The sequence below is a fragment of the Cupressus sempervirens genome, chromosome 6 (assembly GCF_028749045.1).
Source record: "Cupressus sempervirens isolate cs-2001-9-10 chromosome 6, ASM2874904v1, whole genome shotgun sequence".
Lineage (NCBI taxonomy): Eukaryota > Viridiplantae > Streptophyta > Pinopsida > Cupressales > Cupressaceae > Cupressus > Cupressus sempervirens.
The window spans coordinates 72,617,414-72,637,466 of NC_143123.1; the positions used below are offsets into that span (position 1 = coordinate 72,617,414).

The window sequence follows — 20,053 nt, forward strand, 5'->3', positions numbered from 1 at the left end:
GCCCGATCAGAATTAGAGTATCCAATTAGCTCAAGATTAACTTTGTCATATTTGATTCTCATTCCAATAGTACCCTTTAGATACCTCATTATGTATTTAGCTGCCTGCAAGTGTATCTTCTTAGATGAGCACATGAACTGACTTAAGGTTGAGTTGCATAACAAATGTTGGGATGAGTATTAACAAGGTACATTAAGGATCCAATAATCTGTCTGTAATATGTAGGATCCACATCTTCAGATTCATTCATGTCATCTTTTAGTTTGTGTAAGTTTATCTCCATAAGTGTAGCAGCTGGTTTGCATTCCATCATACCAAACTTGGTTAATATGTCAACTGTATATTTTCCTTGATTTAGTATAATGCAATTGTCTAGTTGCCAAATTTCTAACCCCAAGAAATAGTGAAGTAACCCTAGATCCTTCATTTCAAATTCAGCAAAGAGATCTTGTTTACATTTTTCTATAAGATGTTCATCACTTGTAATAAATAAATCATCAACGTATAATACCAAGATAACCATATCATCACCTTCAGTTTTTGAAGTATAAATTTGGATCAGCTTCATTTTTCACAAAACCCAATTTCAGTAGATAATTATCTATTCTTTCATACCAGGCTCTAGGAGCCTGTTTAAGACCATAAAGTGCCTTCTTCAATTTACAAACATGAGTCTAGTGATCAAATATACTAAACCCTTCTGGTTGTTCAACATAAACTTCTTCTTTAATCTTACCATTGAGAAACGTTGTTTTGACATCCATTTGATGAACTTTCCATCCTTTAGAAGCAGCAATAGCTAGAATTGTTCTGACTGAAGTATATCTAGCAACAAGGGCAAAAGTCTCATCATAATCGATGCCTTCCTTTTGAGAGAATCCTCGGGGTACGAATCTTGCCTTGTATTTTTCAATACTGCCATCTGCGGCATGTTTAATTTTGAACAACCATTTAGAAGAAACAACAAATTTGTTTTTATGTCTTGGTACTATATCCCAAACATCATTTTTCAATATTGAATTATATTCTTCAATCATGGCTTCCTTCCAAGATTGATGTGAAAGTGCTTCTTTAACATTGGCAAGTTCAAATTTTATGAGTTCAGATAATAGAGCAACATAGCAGGATTGGTTCCTAGTCCTTTTGCTTTCTTGAATTACATCATCTGGTTCAACTTGATTTTCAGCTAACATCTTTCTAGCCTAGAGGGGTCTCTTCTTATTATTAAGGTTGACGTTTTCAGATTCAGTATGATTTGACATCGAAGAGATGTCAAAATTGTCCTCCCTCTCAATTTTTGTATCTTGATCTTCTTCTGAAATAGATTCATCGTTATTAGAAGTCTTGAAGGCAGCGTCTTCTTCAAATATGACATCTCTACTAATCTCAATAGTTCTTTGACCAAGAATGTAGATTTTGTACCCTTTTGAAGTTTCACTATAACCAATGAATATCCCCTTCTTCCCAAAAGGCTCTAATTTGGTTCTCTTTTCTTTTGGAATGTGAATGTAGATTGGACATCCGAAAATTCTTAAATGACTTAAATTTGGTTCAACTCCGGTAAACGCTTCTTCAGGAGTGATGTTTTCCAGTATAGAGTGAGGACAACGATTTTGAATGTAGACGGCTGTATTGGAGGCTTCAACTCAAAAGGAGTAATGGAGGTTTTGATCATGTAACATGGCCCTGGCTGACTCAACAATGGATCTATTTTCCTTTCAGCTATTCCATTTTGTTGAGGATTATAAGATTACGAAATACTCCCTCTTAATCCCAACAGAAATACAAAAGTTTTTGAAAATATCAAAAGTGAATTCACCCCCATTATTAGACCTAAGGGTTTTGATCTTTTGTCCTGATTGATTTTCGACTGGGGCTTTAAACTCTTTAAACTTGGATAAGACTTCAGAAGACTCCTTTTGTTTCAGAAAATAAATCCAAGTTCTCCTAGAGTAGTCATAAATGAAAATTACATAAAATTGACATCCATTTAGAGAGGGAATTGACATAGGACCACAAAGATCTGTATGAATCACCTCAAGTATGTTTTAGATTTATGAACACTATTGGGAAATGAGTGTTTAGTGTTTTTCCCTAAGGCACACCCTTTACAAATACTTGAGTGATTTGAATTTAGATTTGGAAGACCTTTTACAATTTTACTTATAGATGCTAAAGCTCGAAAATTAAGATGACCTAATCTTCTATGCCAAATTTCAATGGAGTTAGTCTTATTTCCACTAAGAGTTAAGTTTAACTCTAGGTTTTGAAAATTACATAGTTTATAAAGACTTTCATCCCTAACCCCTATGGTTATAGCTTTCTTGATAGATGAGTTCTTAGTCCAAGATAGAACTTTATCTCCTTGAAATGCGATGTGGTACCCTTGATCAGCAAGTCCAGAGATGGAGACAAGATTTCTTTTGATTCCTGGCACATAAAGGGCGTTCTTTAATTGTAGAGTGATATCAGAATTCAGTTGAATAGAACATGTACCAATGCCTTTAATTAGATGAGAGGAGTTGTCTCCAATACTAACTTCTTCTGATTCATGATTTGAGAGAGTCTCAAACTTGTCTTTAAATCCAGAGATATGGCGAGAAGCTCCACTGTCTAGAATCCAAGTGTTGTGATTAAAATTTAACTCACTTGAGAGAGCTACTATAAATGCATAATTTTCTCTGTCTATCTTCTCATTATTCTCTTCTTTAACTTCTGCCAATGTTGCTTGAATTTTCTGTTTTTCAAAAAACGCATAGTAGGAATGACCAAGCTTATCACATTTGAAGCATCTTACTTTGGACCAATCTCTATGTTTGTGGGATTTGTGACTTTTATTATTTTCCTTCTTGTTATGTTTGAACTTCCTTTTCTTATTTGATTTGGAATACAAAGCTTGGATGTCACCGTCTTGATTTGAAATTAAACCTCTGGATGCTAATCTGGACTCTTCTTGAGTGCATTCATTCTTCAATTGATCAAACTTTGGAGGTTCGGGATGAGAACTTAAACCTCTTATGAAAGTTTCCCATGATAGTGGAAGTCCTCTAAGTGCAATCATACTTAATTCCTTATCATCTATTTGATTTTGCATAGTAGCCAATTGATCCTTTAATTCAGTAATTCTAAGGAAGTAAGATGTAATTGATTCTCCATTTTTCATCTTTATGTAAATTAGATCTTGTTTCAAAGTAAGCAATCTACTTGTATTATTAATTTCAAATGTACTTTGAATTGTAGAAAACATATCAAATGCAGTTTTGAGATTTGCTATAGAAGGAAGTATATGATCTTTCACTGAATCTATGATTATTTTCATTGCCTTATTATTGTGCCTTTTCCATACTGCTTTCTCAGATTCATTTTCAGGCATAGGTAAATTAGTTTCAATGTGATTTTCTAATTCCATTTCTCGTAGAATTATTAATAGCTTGGTTTTCCAAGATGAAAAATTAGAAGCTCCATCTAATCTATCCTAAATTCTTACATGGTTCACCATCTTAATGCCTTTTAAAACTTTTCTTTTTTTCTTTAAATTAGACTCAGAATTTAATATTTGCAATGGTTTTCTTATCAGTGCAGCTCTGATACCATGTTAAAAGTAAAGGATCTCTGATAGATAAACAATTACAAATATTTGTTTATTAATTTTGAATCAAATAGGTAGAATGATATTACTTATCTTCACTATATTGCAGAAAATTCTAGAGTTCTTCCTTCTTCAGCTCTGATTGCTTTTACTAGATCTCTGTAAGACAAATAAAATAATAATAGCAATTGATATTCTAATGTGAATATTATACTACAGGCACTTGTATTGCCTTTTTTTTAATATGCTCACTGCAATTGAAGGAACTCAAATATATATGCACCCGAACAGCCATGACTCCGAAGAGTCATACCTCTACGTGGCCCAAGGGCCACGTAGGGACATGGCTTTCGAAGTCATGTTTGGTATAACTGTTCTTTGTTTATTATTTTGTTTCTCAATAACACAAGGCATAATCTCGATATCATTAAGAGTGCCAAGTCACGGGTTGTAAACCCGACACAAGATGCAATATATATTACACGGGTTCTAGCATCCCAACTGTACATCCGTCGAGGATAGCAATATGCCCAGCGATAATCATCAATCATGAATAATATAGAGTTTGACAGTGATATCTGTCGTGATTTAAATGCAAAGTTCAACAGCAATGTTTGTCAAGAGTAATGTGAATCTTGACCACTTAAGTTGGTCGATAATGCATATAAATACTGTCACAATATATGTACATAACAGGGATGTATGTATATGTACATTTATGCATACAGCAGTATGAATACATGTACGTATATATAGGTCTCTGTCATGTATATCAGACAATGATGCATAGATACTTCTCTGCAGATATCAGAGTTAGAACACAAATTGCTTATATCTCTGAAATATAGTCATAAATAATAACATCATGGAAGATTCAGATTTACTTCTCCTGACGCTAAACATCAACAAGTTAGTCCATGCCCACTCCCACCAATGGACTTAGGGTGGAGTCCCATGGGTGTTTAAGCTTCTATTTTCTAGGATGAGGTGGTCCCACAAAGAAAAGAAGAAAATCTGCTCTGCTTTATTTGGAATTTATTTTCTAGAATTTAGAAGCACCTACATTTTAAACTTGCATTTTAGTTTGGGTGAAAATGGGGTAGGGCAAGAAATTGTCCCACCAATTTAGGAATGTAGCTTGCTACTTGTCAAGCATCTATATTTAAACTTTCATTAAAAATAAGTTTGGAGGAAAATGGGTTTCTTAAACTTGTTTTGTTGTTGCACAAAGTATAGAAGACAAAGGTATTGTAATCATGAGACCACTAGCTTCCTTAAATTTTGGAGCTTAGACTTTTATGTAGAGCTTGACCGCAAAATTCATGGGACCAAAAACTCTAAAGTATTCCTAAAATACCTCAAGCAGCTCCAGCTCTATTTTTAGGAAGGCTCCTTCCATGGAACCCCACCCTTAGTTTTTGAGCTTTGTCAAATATATCTCAAGTAGCTCCAGCTCTATTTTCAGGAAGCCCCCTTCCATAGGACCCCACCCTTAGTTTTTTGAGCTTTGACATGGTTGGAGAAACAGCACCACATATAATCCATCTGATTCTTCAGCATGGGATTCTGCTTTTATACCCCCATCATCAACTCATACTTGATTATCTTGTCAAAAATTTGTGATATAAGATGGCCTGCCTAACAACCTAGCACTCGTACATGATTATTCCTAAGATTGGACAACTTACGAGAAGTGAATTTCTATAGAAAATGCAACTTCTCATTGTTGCCCCCTGAACTGTTTATATTTTGTCCACTAATTTTTTGCTATTGCTGGAGTTTTTCATGGCCAGAGAAACAGCACAGCATAAAATCCATCCAATGCTTTAGTATTCTGCTTCTATCCTCCTGTTATCTACTCTCAGTTGATTATTTTGTCAAAAAATTGTGCGACATGGCTAACCTGGCAACCAAGCACTGATGCACAATTATTCCTATGATTGGACAGCTTAGGACAAGTAGATTTCTACATAAAATACTAACTTTTCATTATTGCCCTGATCTGTTTATATTTTTCTCAACTAATTTTTTGTTATTGTAATTTTTTTCAAGACCAATATTTGGCTCACATTCTACAGCTAAACATTAATAATGTGTAAATTGCGAGAACATCAAACAAGCTATATAGCCTTCTTCAATGGTAGGTGGAAATGAGTTCCGCTTGTTGCATTAAAATAGACAGTTTGGGAAGTATCATCTGACTGGAACACTTAATGAAGGTTATTGAAATAAGATGACACCAGTTTGTTATTACTGGTCTACATTTTGCCTCTTTAGTTTTGAATTTATGGTTATCCAAACAAGATGACACTGCAACAATGAAATCTGCAAACCAGATTGGCTGTCTCTCCTTGACCGCAGATCTGCAAAGTTTATGTTAAAATAAGAAGCTTATTTGAAATTGCAAGAATAATACTCTACTTATATATACTCAGAGGGAGTCATATTTATTTAACCTCATGAGCAAAAACATCATGAAATACAAGTATAGAACATTTAACTCATTCATCCCTGATTGGATTCCAAAAGAATTTAATTCTAATTACATAAGCATAGATCAGCTATGTAACATGCTCAACAGGTTGTGCAAAAGAATCATGAGCTCAGATTTCAAAAACTGAAAACCTTAATTGATCATGAATGTTAAAATTGCAACTATTGCATTGTACCAAACTGATACATTGCAAGCCTAAAGCAAGTTCCAACTTGGATCCTTTCTCTCCTAAGAGAACAACGCAGGGGTCTCCTAATGACCAAAGCTAGAGTATTTCACATAAAAGTGCAGGAAAAGCATTGTGCATTTCAAGAATAGAATGAGGAATTTTACAACGGAAAAGTTATAAATGCAAAATGTTGGTTAATCTACTTTTGAAAGCAAGTATAAGGCATTCTCTAAAACAAAAGGCATGCCTTGATTGTTATTATGCCAAACTACCAAGATACTTTAGCCACCCAAACAATTTGCCATTATTCATGGCACAAGAGTAAAAACTTAAAAGTACATAAAGCATAGTTCCTGCTCAATAAGCCTTCAGAGTTGTGAAATAAGACATCTATAGAAATGCAACCAAAACCTATACCAACAACTGAAGTTTCTTAATAAATTAATTTTTCGCAGTATCTACAGTTTGATTCACTGTGTCTAATGCTAAATTACACATAAGAAATAACGAATACCTTAGAGCAGCCTCTTTGCGAACTGTGTAACGGATCTTTTTGTCAAAACAGCGTTCCTTACGCTTTTCTCGAAATCTTGCAAGAGATGCGATTCTTTGTGGTTGATTCAAACGATGTGAAATATCAGATAAACCCTGGACAGGCAGATTCTGGGAGCAAAGGGCAATAAGCCAGGATAAACCAAATAATCTGAGAAACTACACACAATATTCTAAGATTCGAAAGTTTAATGATACAGGGATCCTAGAGCACACCTGCTGATAATGAGGAGTCACAGAAGGTGAGCCTTCAGATGAATCCTGGACATGCGGATTCTGGGAGCAAAGGGCAGTAAGCCAGGATAAACCAAATAATCTGAGAGACTACACACAATATTCTAAGATTCAAAAGTTTAATGATACAGGGATCCTCAAGCACACCTGCAGATAATGAGGAGTCACAGAAGGTGAGCCTTCAGATAAACCCTGAACATGCAGGTTCTGCGAACAAAGCACAATGAGTCAGAATAAACCAAATAATCTGAGAGACTTTACACAATGTTTTAAGATTAGCAAAGGTTAATATACAAGGATCCTAGTGACACACCTTCTGATTATGAGGACTCACAGAAGGCGATTCTTTTATGGTAGTCTGTGCTACTGCCACTGATTCACGTCCTCCAAACGACAAAAGCACCTGCTGTATCTGAATGCTCGTAAAATTTTAAAAATGCATGTCATTATAAGTTGGTAAAATAACTCTGGAAAAAGTGTCTAAAATGTACCAGCTTATAATATCTCCTTTCTGTATTTTTATCTAATTTCTGATCTGTTTGAATTTACCCATATTCTACAAATTAAAACAGACCATAATGAGAAAACCAAAATAAACTTGAAGACAAATAACTGAAAACACATGATCAAGCACATCATGTAACAAATCTGGACCAACTGATATTAATTATGAATTTCTGACTACTGATGCAAACCCTAGTTCACGACAAATACTTGAATCTGAACCAATCATTGAAAATCATGACTGCTGGTACAAGCCTTAGCTCACACCATATACTCAAATCTGAACCAAATATGAATATAGAAGCCCTCAAAGCTCTGGTTTTATTAAATACAACTGTTGGAAATTATTACAAGGCTAGCAACAGTGCTGCTAATGATGTCTGGTGGCTGGAACAACAATATTTGATCATTACTATTCCTCAAAATGATGGCGCTATCATAGTGGCTGCATGATAATTCCCTTCAGCTGAAGCTCTTTTTCATATTTTTCATCAAGTATATTCCCTTATTGTATCAGCTTTCTGATGTTCATCACCAGTTATAACTGTTCCAGCAATCCACCAATGATATAACAGCGGGACTAAAATTCCATTGAAAAAATCAAAGGTGTGAATAGTGTAGGGGATAAAACTGCTCTATCAGCATATATGAATGTTGACTCTTTCCTTCTTATGCTTAAAACTCCCTACATAAACAATTTTATTTAAGTTGTGTGGAGTCTGATAATAACTATGACAACAGCATTTGGGCCGACTGTTCATGCACAAGGTTGTCCCAAGTATGTTCCCTCCTTCCTTAAGTGGTAGATCATCAATACTTGCCCTTGTTCATCCTTGCAAGTAAATCTTTCCACAATATCCCAAGTTCAATGTTGTCTGTTGATGTGAGATTTGTTACACTATAACATGCAGAATCAAATACTCAGTATTTCGAGTAGAAACATCAAACCCTCAATCCTCCCTAGATCTAAGGCCATCTCTCATGTTAAGCTTGCAAAGTAAGATCATGCAATGACTTCAAGGTTCCATTAATTGTGAATACTCGCCCAGTGAAATAATGTGATTTGCTGGTAATCACTTAGGGGACTTACATTATTCATTCAATGGACATCAACCATTTGCATGTCTAAGATTTTTGCTTCACAATGTGCAAAAAAATATAATTTTAACTTTCCAACATCCACTTCAACTTAAACTACCTAACTTCAACTACTTCTAACAATAAATGCAAGGAATCATGGATGGACTTGGACTCTACTAGATGTAGCTTAACCAAAAACTCCTCCAACCTAGTGCAATCTTCTAAGAAACACTCAAATGGTTTTCTAATCAATATCCCCTCTCTAATCCCATCAAATGGATGCAAACTAAATATTGAATATCAGCTGAAGTTAAGTGCTTTCAATCATCAGCTTACCATCAACAAGGGACTAGTGGCCTGGACTTGAACTTCGAGACAAGCAAGCAAGCATCCACAATTATTTTCATTCAATTAAACTAATTGAACATGAAAAGAAATCTAATCCAAGTGAAAATTTGAGGAAATAGTGCAAAACTTTAAAGCAACATTAAATAATTCACCATGGATAACCAAAAATGAACTATCCATTATTTTTATAGCATCGTACCAACAATCTAATCAAGTCTTTCCCTTAGCTAGACTACTATGTAACTCTATATCTAATAGCTCTCTAACTACTAACTCCACTACTAACTAACTCTTACAACTGAGAAGGCTTGGCCTTTTATGGTTCTTCCAATACAATGAAGACCCAAGGCCGATTTGAGATCAAGGGTCGAAATTCATCCCTACAAACCCTAATAAGGGTTGCCAAATTTATAACCAATTACATGACAGTACCAATTCATGGGCCACTACAAATATTACAATGATTTCCAACCAATGAGAAAATAGGACACTTTGCATGATGTGATTGACTATGCTCAAATCTGGAAATTTCCAATTAGAGGAGACAACTCATTGCCACCTCATCACCCTTATCCTATACATCTACTTAAGAACATTTGCTTTGAATCTTGGCTTGTGAAAATGTTTGTTAAAACTACATATATTTCTTGCTCAATTGTTAGAAAGTAATTCTCAATACTTGTGATTAACTCTTCTGAAACTATCAATTCCTTGAGGATGATTGTGATGACTCGCATTCTCAAATTCAATGAACCCTTGAACCTCCTCCATCCAATTGAGTTTTTTCTTTCTCATGGCCATAATTCAAATTGGTATTCTTCAATTTGTAAGCTTGATGTAAACTTGATCTCCATCTTGAGTTTCTACGTGATGCCTTTGTGAACTTGAATTAGATTGTGCTTGATTCTCATCTTCAAATTTCTCCAAGATGTCCTCATGTAATTGAATTGTCGTGATCTCGGGTTGTCTTGAACAACCTGATCCTGGTTTGGACTTGCAAGTTGATTCTTTCCTTGTCTCTTTGAATGCCTTTGACTTATTGATCATGACCTTGCCAGTATCCTCCTTCCAATTCTCCATGCAAATAATAATGGGGAGGCATCAAGTTTGTGAAGAGTTAATGAACAATTAAATTAAAATAAAAGGAAACTCAGAATTTTTTATTTTGAAGTAAAGCTTCTTTCAGATTTTATTTTCTTCCAACAGCCCTACAAACTTTCCAATCAGAGATCAGACTCTCTTTTCTCTACAAAAAACTCCTAAATTTTAATCCAAGTGCAGTTTGGATGGATCTTGGGAAATCAACCCATTATGGAAATTTTGATTTTTTGAAAGAGGGCAGAAGCTTCACCATAATGGGAATTATTTGCTGTTACATCCCAATTTTTTGCAAATTTAAAATAATCATATAGCCATTATATATATTTCATGTTAATGTCAATTGGATAGTTAAATCAGTTGAATATTATGATCATGTGAAATGGAAATTATGGTTGTTCGTTTTGATTCGAGTAAAAATGACTTGTTAGTTGTTCGTTACAATTTTAACTGAAAATGAATTATTATTATTTTACAAGAAGTTATAAAAGTTAGTTGTTTAGTGGAAATGGAGGTTAGCCATTATAATGACTATGAAATAACTTTTGGTTATAGTTATCTTAATTTAAATTGAGGAGCATGTTGTTATCATGGAAAATTCTTCTTGGATGCAGGAGAGGATATAGGGGGGAAGTATTGCTAAACAGGAACTGAGGATTGGGGCACCAAAAGTCTATCTACAAGCCATCAGGTATGGATTCTAAACATCTTGGTTTTCATTCTTCAACCTCGGGGTGTGTGCTTTCCTTCTTGCCTATTCCCTTTATCTTTTTGGGTCATCCATTATCTGCAATATATTGTTTTTTGCATCTCTTGCTCTTCATCCTAATGATGGATCACGTAGTGTGATTCGAAAAGTTGATGGTAAAAATCTTAACACAATTGAATCCAGAAACATATCAATACAATCTTGGTTAAGGGTTTAATGATTGGGCAAGCAAGAGTATACCTTGGACAACCATGAGCTACCTAGTCAGTTCATAACATAGAAAAACATTAAACACTTAAATAACATAATATTGTTACCTTTTCTATCTGAGATCGTTGTGTAGTTTCTTGATTATAATTCTATATATTGACACCATGTTATTTTAACATCTGTACTTGCACCTACATGTATATATATATATATATACACACACGCACATGTGCATAAACCAATATAATGATACAAAAGAATTACGTGATTAAATTTATACACACACATATATGTATGTATGTATGTATGTATGTATATGTACGTACAAATAGAAGTGGTACAAATAGCATGATGCCAATGTATTTTAAAATTGTGAGGGATAACCTTTTTGAATATCTTAAATATTGGCTTCTTACTATGTGAATGTTTGCCATTTTTCATCAAGCTCATTATACTTTTAAAAATTCAAATCAATGGAGTTGCTTTTTTATTTTGGTTGGAAATTAATCATTCTTTGAACCAATAGTTGGCTTGCACTGCCACTTCAGTGTCCTTGTAATCGAGAGAGAGCATATTTGGACTGCTTATTTATGCTCTCGCAAAGAGCATGCGAGTACCTTTTTTCTTTATTGTCCAAGCTTCGTTATACACTGCAGAAATTCCATCTCACAACAAGAAGTCGAGTCTACATTTACAATCAAAATCATTTGAAAAAGCCTTCCATTGTAGTGAGCTTGGAAGATACATCAGCTCTGTCGAATTCATTTCCAACATTCCAATTGGCATTTCATCTGCATCTCGGCCCGTGGTTTGAAGACCACTCTAGGTAGTGCAGCACCCAATTATTGTTTTCTTGCTACATTGCCATTTATCTATATTGCTTGTTGTTGACACTATTATGCAAAGAATGGTCTTACTACGTTGCCATGGGTTGCTTGCCCATGGAATTGTTATTCAATCATCGTACATCATTTCTGATGCCATGCATATAGATTGTTTATTGGTAGTACTGTCATGAAAAATCATAAGTTGTCTATGTGATCACAATAAATAATTTGAATTACCTTCCATTGGTATATTTTGTGCATGAAATGCTCTACAAGCAGGCACCGAAACACTTTTGTGCAAATTAATCAGCCTAACTCATACAAAGGTGTTGGCAATTTGCCTCTAAGATGAGGTCAGCTCGTGATTCCATAACTATAACATTAAAAGCAGAATACTTAATCTGAAACCTGTTGTATGTGATCTCGGGATCTCCTAGGATGCATCCCTAAGATCAGAAGGGTCAAGTCAAATGGGTGGGAGGAGAAAACATCCTTGCAAGAACAAAGGAAAGTCATAAATGAAAATGGATAAATCATAAAACTATACAAGTAAAATTGAGTCAACTCATGGTTGTAGCCTGCTGAAATCCTTGGCCAAGGTAGGTTACTGGTATGCTTGTCACAGCAATCACTAGAGGTCAGAGTGCTAGTTGACAGAGGGAAGGTTGATGGAGGATATCTATAGCCTTGTCTGTTGTTTAGCCGACACTCTAACACCAAAATGCTCAGGTGGCAAGACCATGGTGCCCTAAGCCTAATGCCTAGGGTAGGGAGGGTCTTTCTCGATTGAGATTGTGTGGGGGATATGTTAAGGTCCATGGTTGGGAGGTTAAGCCCATGTCAATGCTTCTCCTCTTCACCACATGCCGAGGCTTGTTCAACACAGTGACCTTCTTCTGTTTTATGTATGGTACTTGATTCTTTTATCCTCATTTATCTTTGTCATTATGTTATGTGATCATGATACTTAGTTATGTTAATTCCTTATGTTGTCTTTTGTAAAGATTGTATTAGAAATAGAAGGAAATAACCATGGAAGTTGTAATTGATTTTCATTTAAATAGATTAGTTCATTATTGTTCTCTTGAATGTGAAATGCAATAACTGAATAAGTTCGTCAATTTCTCTTTCATATGAACTAGTTGTTATAATTGTCACTTGTCATTCTGTCATGAAAATTGACATATTTTTGAAATAGAATTTTAAATTGGCTATGGAAAAATGGTATGTTACATATGGTATCAGAGCGTTGGTTTCAACTTTGAACCTCGGCTCATCACCTAACCAAACCAAGAAAACTAAAAAATATAGATTTAAATGTTAACAGGGTGTTCACCCAAATGACTCCCCGCAAGAAACCCTGGCATTCCCATATTCTTTTATTTGATAAAGAACATGCTGAAGCATAACTATTCCTACTGCTCCACACCTAAGGATGATGAAACCTTAGCACATGCATTGTAGCAAATCAACAAAGAGAGGGTCAGATGGACTCTTAACAAAAAACAATATTGAGAAATAAATTTATTGAGGCATGGAATGCTAGGCAAACCAATTCTCTTATGATATTTTGTAAAACATGTACAAGGCAGCATAAGCCCGAAGATAAAATTGGACAAAATACTCCGGATCATAGTATCTGATTTGTCTAAAATATTTTTTTGCTGTGTCCTCAAACGAGGAAATTTTTGTAAATAAAGATGTTGCAGCTACAACCATCAAATTTTGAAAACCATAGTAAAATGAGCGATTAGCAGTACTTCTTTTGTTGCCTTTAATCTTTCTAAGTAATCATATACCTTTGAATGCGAACATGATATTGATTAAGAAACATTTGTATAGTTCAGGAAACTTTAAAACATAGAAACATGGCCAGTAATGGAAACATTGTAGACAATGAGGTGACCAGTGGTACCAACCCCCAGAATTCCTCAGATCTATTGCTCCATGTTTTGCGAGAGACACAAACAAAGTTGGAAAACACAGAAAAGAGAATAAATGAAATGGCAGCCCATATCAAGTGAGGTCAAGAGGAGACTCACTCCTCTGAAAGATCCCTGATAGATGCCCTTGCTGATTTGCTGTAGTTTTTAAATTAATAAACTATATTTTCCTGTGATTTCTTTGATGGTCTTTGAGAATAGACAAAAGTTGCAGAAGGTTTTGTTTTTGTTCTGTGTTTTTTGATAGTTTTCACAATAGTAATGAATAATGAACAATAAACATGAGAGGAGACTGAAAACAAATAAGAACATAGAGCCAAATCAGAATTGCTATAAATTGTACTAGGCAGATTTCTGATTTATAAAGCCAAATAATAAATCCAATGCAGTTCCAAGGAGCTTACATCCAACAATGATGCCAAACTACTGCAAATGGCAGCCGTAAGACTGCAAGGAATCACGTCCCAGCTGAAAGAATCAATCTGTAACGCTGAAACCATAAATCTGCAACCTGAATCCACAATGAAGAATGGTGTACTCTATCCCTAATAGCAACGCACACTGTCTGAAGAATCCAATGCCAATAACTGCTGAGGGCTACGTCCCAGCTAATCCAAAACCTGGGGTTTGCGTCCCAGATGAAGAATTGCTCTCTTAGAGCCAATTCACAAAAACAAGTTTTTCAATATGCAAAAGATAATAAGAAATTAGGTCTCTATCTCCTTATATCCCCTTCCAACTGTAAATCGAACCCTAAAGGGAAATTACACTTTGCCCTTTAAATAAAATATAATAAAATAACATTTTCCCAATTAAAGTCGTCCATGCTATAGGAAAAACATTACTTTATTAAAATTCCATAGCTGAAGGCACCAAAAAATCTACAGATAGTAAAAATCATGTATAGTAATTCGAGACCTTTCCAACGAGCTACAACACATAGGTGTACCTGATCAACTGAAGCCAAAATCCCCTTATTACTCCAAAATGGTTATATTATTAACCTTATTTTAATTTATTTAATCACCAACTTAGGAAATATTTAAATATATTAAAATATTTCCCAAATGGTCTCAAAATGCCCAAAATGACCAATCAAACATGAATCTAACCTTGTCACCTATCTGTGACTGATGCCGGACACGATGTGTCAACTGGTAGTCCATTCCTAAAATCTAGGGATGCTCCTAAAAAGTAGGAGACAGCCCCAATCAACCAAAATTGAATCCCAATGACTCCCCTGCTGTGTGCACCTCTGAGAGAACTATCACTGAATTGGGAATTCCTCCTAAAAATAGGAATGCCTCCTAAAAAATAGGAGATGCACTAAGTCTCCAAAATGTTCGCCGAGGTCTCCAAATGCCTCCTAGACCACTCCTAGTCAATTCCTACAAATTAGGAATCCCTCCTAAATTGTAGGAAACTGTTGTCTACTGCTCCAAACTACTTGGGAAGCTCATGCATGACTCTCAAAGTCCCTGAGTTGGTTCCCTCTACGCTCTGTTGGCCTATGGGAACCAGATAATAGACCAACCCTGCTAGAAATGTTGTCACTAAGCAAGGGCAAAAATTGGGGACATGACAGTCCTCCCTTCCCAAAGATTGCTTGTCCTCAAGCAATGTCAATCCAACTCCAGAAACATCAGGCAAGTCCATACCATAACCAAGAATGATCCCAGAGTCCCAAGCCATCCTGGAAGGTTTGTAGTTCCATCTTCTAGAAACATTGTCCTGCACTGCACCCAAACAAGTAACCTCCTGAAAACCCCCTAAAGGAAGAGCAATCAAATATTGTACCAACTTTGTCAACTCCTCAATGAACTGCTCTCCAAGAGAACCAAACTGGAACACTAAAGGTAGAAACTCTAATAAGCCTACATTGGCTTCCACATCCTCAACTATTGAACTGCAAATCCAAGTGATTCCAGGATTCCAAATCCGCCTCAAAAGGGAACCACCATGTTGACGCTTCGTCACTCTGATATAAATATTAGTGAACCACAAGTTGTGAAGCAATTCATTAGGACCCTGAAGCACCAATGTATCAATGAGACCAGGACCCGGATCCCAAACCAAAATACCAAATGTACTGAATGAGATGAAGAAGTATCTCAACCGCACTCCATGAAACATACATACAATGAAGCAGACCAGCAAGGTGTGAAAGTGAACTCCCATAAACCAGTATTCCAACCCACATGACCACCTAACAATGCTGCTATAATTCTGACCAGCAACTCGAATGATATCATAGACGTCATCATACCAATGCCAAACAAAAAATGTCCCAAAGAAACACTTCTCAATGCCCTCATACTGAATCATGGATGTAGTCAATGCCAAGTCAAGTAGTAAATGATTCCAGCTTGGATAGCCACTAGTCCATAAGGAATCGAAGACTATGGAATCACCAATCAACAAGGATACCATTGCCATATCAATGGATGTAGATGACAAACTCAAAGATGAAGTATGTATGCCATCATGAGAAAAACCAAACCATGTGTTATTTGTACCCAACATTGTAGGATTATCAATTCTTGAATCCCATATCGATCAGAGAAATGTTGCTCCACCCAACCACTGCGCTACTCTGATGTAAACATCTGTATACCAAAAGTGAAGCAACTCAACATGAATCCACTGAAGAAATGCCCAAAACATGTTGATGCCAAGATCCCAAATCTTTGCACTGACACATCCCTCCGGCATGTTGATACTCATTATGTTGCTGTTGTGAAACTGTACCTCATCTAACCAACTAAGAACTTCACTCCAAATGAAGCCACAATTACTACCAACAACCAATGCTGTTTGGGATTCACAAATGAGCCAATCATCGGCAAGGAAAGTTTGTTGAATACTTTTCCAAGTCCTCCAAACAGCTACTACAACTTTACCTATATTTCCACAAATTAGTGTGCCTTCATTAAAGGTTGTTAAGTAAATGTTTTGTTTAACCATGTAACCAACGAAGTCCCTTATATTCTGATCTTGAAAGCCCAATGTAATATTTAAAAAGTCTGAATCTTCAATTAGAAGGTACATCGCTGCCCTATCATACGGAAGAGATGATAAACCCATTGATGAATGAGAGATGTTTCTAATTCTCAACAAAGACAGGCTCTTTGTAGCTGGTCCACTAGGTATGCAACTTAATATGTCATCAACTCTTGGTAGGGAAGGATCAACTTCACACTTGAACACCCCAACTTGAATGTAACCAACCCAAGGTTCAAAGTTTGACTCATGAGATGAAAGAGAATTGCTGTTCAAAGTCAGAAAATCAGAAGTATGTTCATACCTTTCCACAATGTTTTTGTAGTCTTCTCTTGCCTCTCCTTCCAAGGTAGGTGACTCTTCTGAAGGTGTTGGTCCATGGGGTGTGTTCAAACGAATATAACATGTCCCATTAACTGCTTTAGCTGCCCAAAATCTGATCCATACCTCTATCTCCATAACTGATATGTTTTCCATTACTGACAAACTCCAAGGTGTAGTATGCCAAACAAACCAAACATTATCAAAATGCAATATCTTCTTAGTAAGCAGGCTCTTAGTCTCCCTAATTATCTCTTTAAGACAAGATGCTTCATATGATCTTAACAATTGTCCTTCCATTGTAGATGATGCATGACTAACCAAATCAGAATCAATAATGTTTCATTCCACACAAATGAAAATAACACTTGTGGCTGGTCCATCAAGTGTGAAACTAATATCATCATTGTTTGGAGCCTTTCAGGGGCTCTTTAAAAGAGGAACGCCATAAACTTCATAATGCAAACTAGACCAAACTGAATTTTCTAAATCATAACTCTTTTCCTCTTCACACATCTCAACATGCTCTTCTTGTGGACTTACCTCAAGAAGCTCTTCCCTTGTATGCTCAACATCCTCACTTTCTTCCCTTGGAAGAAATAAGGATCTAATGTATGACTCTCTTTGTCTTCTTGCATTATCAAGTTGATTGCATTTTTCCTTGACCTCTTGTAAGTGTTGTCTTGCTTGGGCAGCAAGCATCTTGGCCTTCTTAGCTCTATGTGACCATCCATTGCACGTCTCTTGAGCCTTTTTCACATCTTCCAAGGTCGGGTAAACACAATCAAAACCTTTGTGGTTTGAATCCACAATATAAATCTCATGTGCAACACACTTAACCTGAGTACCATCATAGGAAGACTCAACAACCTCATTACCTTCATGTGAAATGGATGATACCACATGACTAGAGCTACTATTGCAAAAATTAGAATAGGGATCAGATCTTGGAGACATGCTTTCAGCATCCCTAATGGACTGATCCATGATTGTAATCTCTTCCATTTTGTGATCAACTTGATGAGTCAATGGTGTGCTATGTGTCTCCTCCTGATCTAGAGTTATTTCTTCTTTAGGAATCCCACATGATGACTGATTTTTGTTTTTCATAGGCTGCAACTGAAATGATAACACATCTTCATGCCTTTCTTCTGCATACCCTGCAAGTGACTGATCAATTATGGTGTTTTTATCATGAACATGGATAGGTTGACACAAATCTTCTTTCTCACATGAAAACATATCATCAACTATGGCATGGTATTCTTTTTTTGCAAGCTTAACCTTATGATAAATTTTTGGATGCATGTCAATGTAATCTTTGAAATGAAAGTTCTCCCTAACATATTGAGGAAGAGTATTATACTCCTCAAGTATGTTAATTACTTCCGCTTTCCTGTGTAGTGGCAATGGATCCTTTCTAAAAGAAGATGATGATCCACTAGCATGTCCAAATTTCCTTGACATAGAATCATTGAACTGCTGCAATTGAAGCTTGAATTTTTGTTGTGACTGTTCCCATTCTTTCCATAGGGTTATATCTCTTAACAATTTTGCCATAATGAACTACCACGTTGACCAACTGAAACTAACATGCCAGAGCAAAAATCGACCCTATACTACTAATATGAATTATCAAAACTTTTGATCCAGTACCCAGATGCCAAAATGAATTATCAAAATTTTTTAGCCAGTACCCAGATGCTGAAATAAATTATCAAAACCTTTTATCCAATACCCAGATGCCAAAATGAATTATCAAAACTTTTAAGCCAGTACCCAGATGTTGAAATGAATTATCAAAACTTTTTATCCAATACCCAGATGCCAAAATCTGTTGTGACAATTTCTCACAAACCCTACAGGCTGGCAGGATGTAGGCTCTAATACCACTGAAAGATCCCTGATAGATGCCCTTGCTAATCTGCAGTAGTTTTTAAATTAATAAACTATATTTTCCTGTGATTTCTTTGATGGTCTTTGAGAATAGACAGAAGTTGCAGAAGGTTTTGTTTTTTTTCTGTGTTTTTTGATGGTTTTCACAATAGTAATGAATAATGAACAATAAACATGAGAGGAGACTGAAAAAAAATAAGAACATAGATCCAAATCAGAATTGCTATAAATTGTACCAGGCAGATTTCTGATTTATAAAGCCAAATAATAAATCCAATGCAATTCCAAGGAGCTTACATCCAACAATGATGTCAAACTGTTGCAAATGGCAGCCGTAAGACTGCAAGGAATCACGTCCCAGCTGAAAGAATCAATCTGTAACGCTGAAACCATAAATCTGCAACCTGAATCCACAATAAAGAATGGTGTACTCTATCCCTAATAGCAACGCACACTGTCTGAAGAATCCAATGCCAATAACTGTTGAGGGCTACGTCCCAGCCAATCCAAAACCTAGGGTTTGCGTCCCAGATGAAGAATTGCTCTCTTAGAGCCAATTCACAAAAACAAGTTTTTCAATATGCAAAAGATAATAAGAAATTAGATCTCTATCTCCTTATATCCCCTTCCAACTGTAAATCGAACCCTAAAGGGAAATTACACTTTGCCCTTTAAATAAAATATAATAAAATAACATTTTCCCAATTAAAGTCGTCCATGCTATAGGAAAAACATTACTTTATTAAAATTCCATAGCTGAAGGCACCAAAAAGTCTACAGATAGTAAAAATCATGTATAGTAATTCGAGACCTTTCCAACGAGCTATAACACATAGGTGTACCTGATCAACTGAAGCCAAAATCCCCTTATTACTCCAAAATGGTTATATTATTAACCTTATTTTAATTTATTTAATCACCAACTTAAGAAATATTAAAATATATTAAAATATTTCCCAAATGGTCTCAAAAGGCCCAAAATGACCAATCAAACATGAATCTGACCTTGTCACCTATCTGTGACTGATGCCAGACACGATGTGTCAACTGGTAGTCCATTCTTAAAATCTAGGGATGCT

The 20,053-nt window shown here is 35.7% G+C and overlaps 1 protein-coding gene across 2 annotated transcripts in view; it reads right to left on the reverse strand.

Moving 5' to 3' along the window:
- LOC149551209 (uncharacterized) overlaps nucleotides 1-20,053 on the reverse strand; it is a 185,799-nt gene that overhangs the window by 138,248 nt on the left and 27,498 nt on the right. For both annotated transcript variants that reach the window (XM_089786784.1, XM_089786782.1), the window contains exons 8-11: nucleotides 7,352-7,450; nucleotides 7,186-7,245; nucleotides 7,021-7,080; nucleotides 6,767-6,915 (exon numbers count right to left, since the gene is read on the reverse strand). In XM_089786784.1, the coding sequence (XP_089642910.1) occupies nucleotides 6,767-6,915; nucleotides 7,021-7,080; nucleotides 7,186-7,245; nucleotides 7,352-7,450 (368 nt within the window). The remainder of the gene's footprint in view (nucleotides 1-6,766; nucleotides 6,916-7,020; nucleotides 7,081-7,185; nucleotides 7,246-7,351; nucleotides 7,451-20,053) is intronic.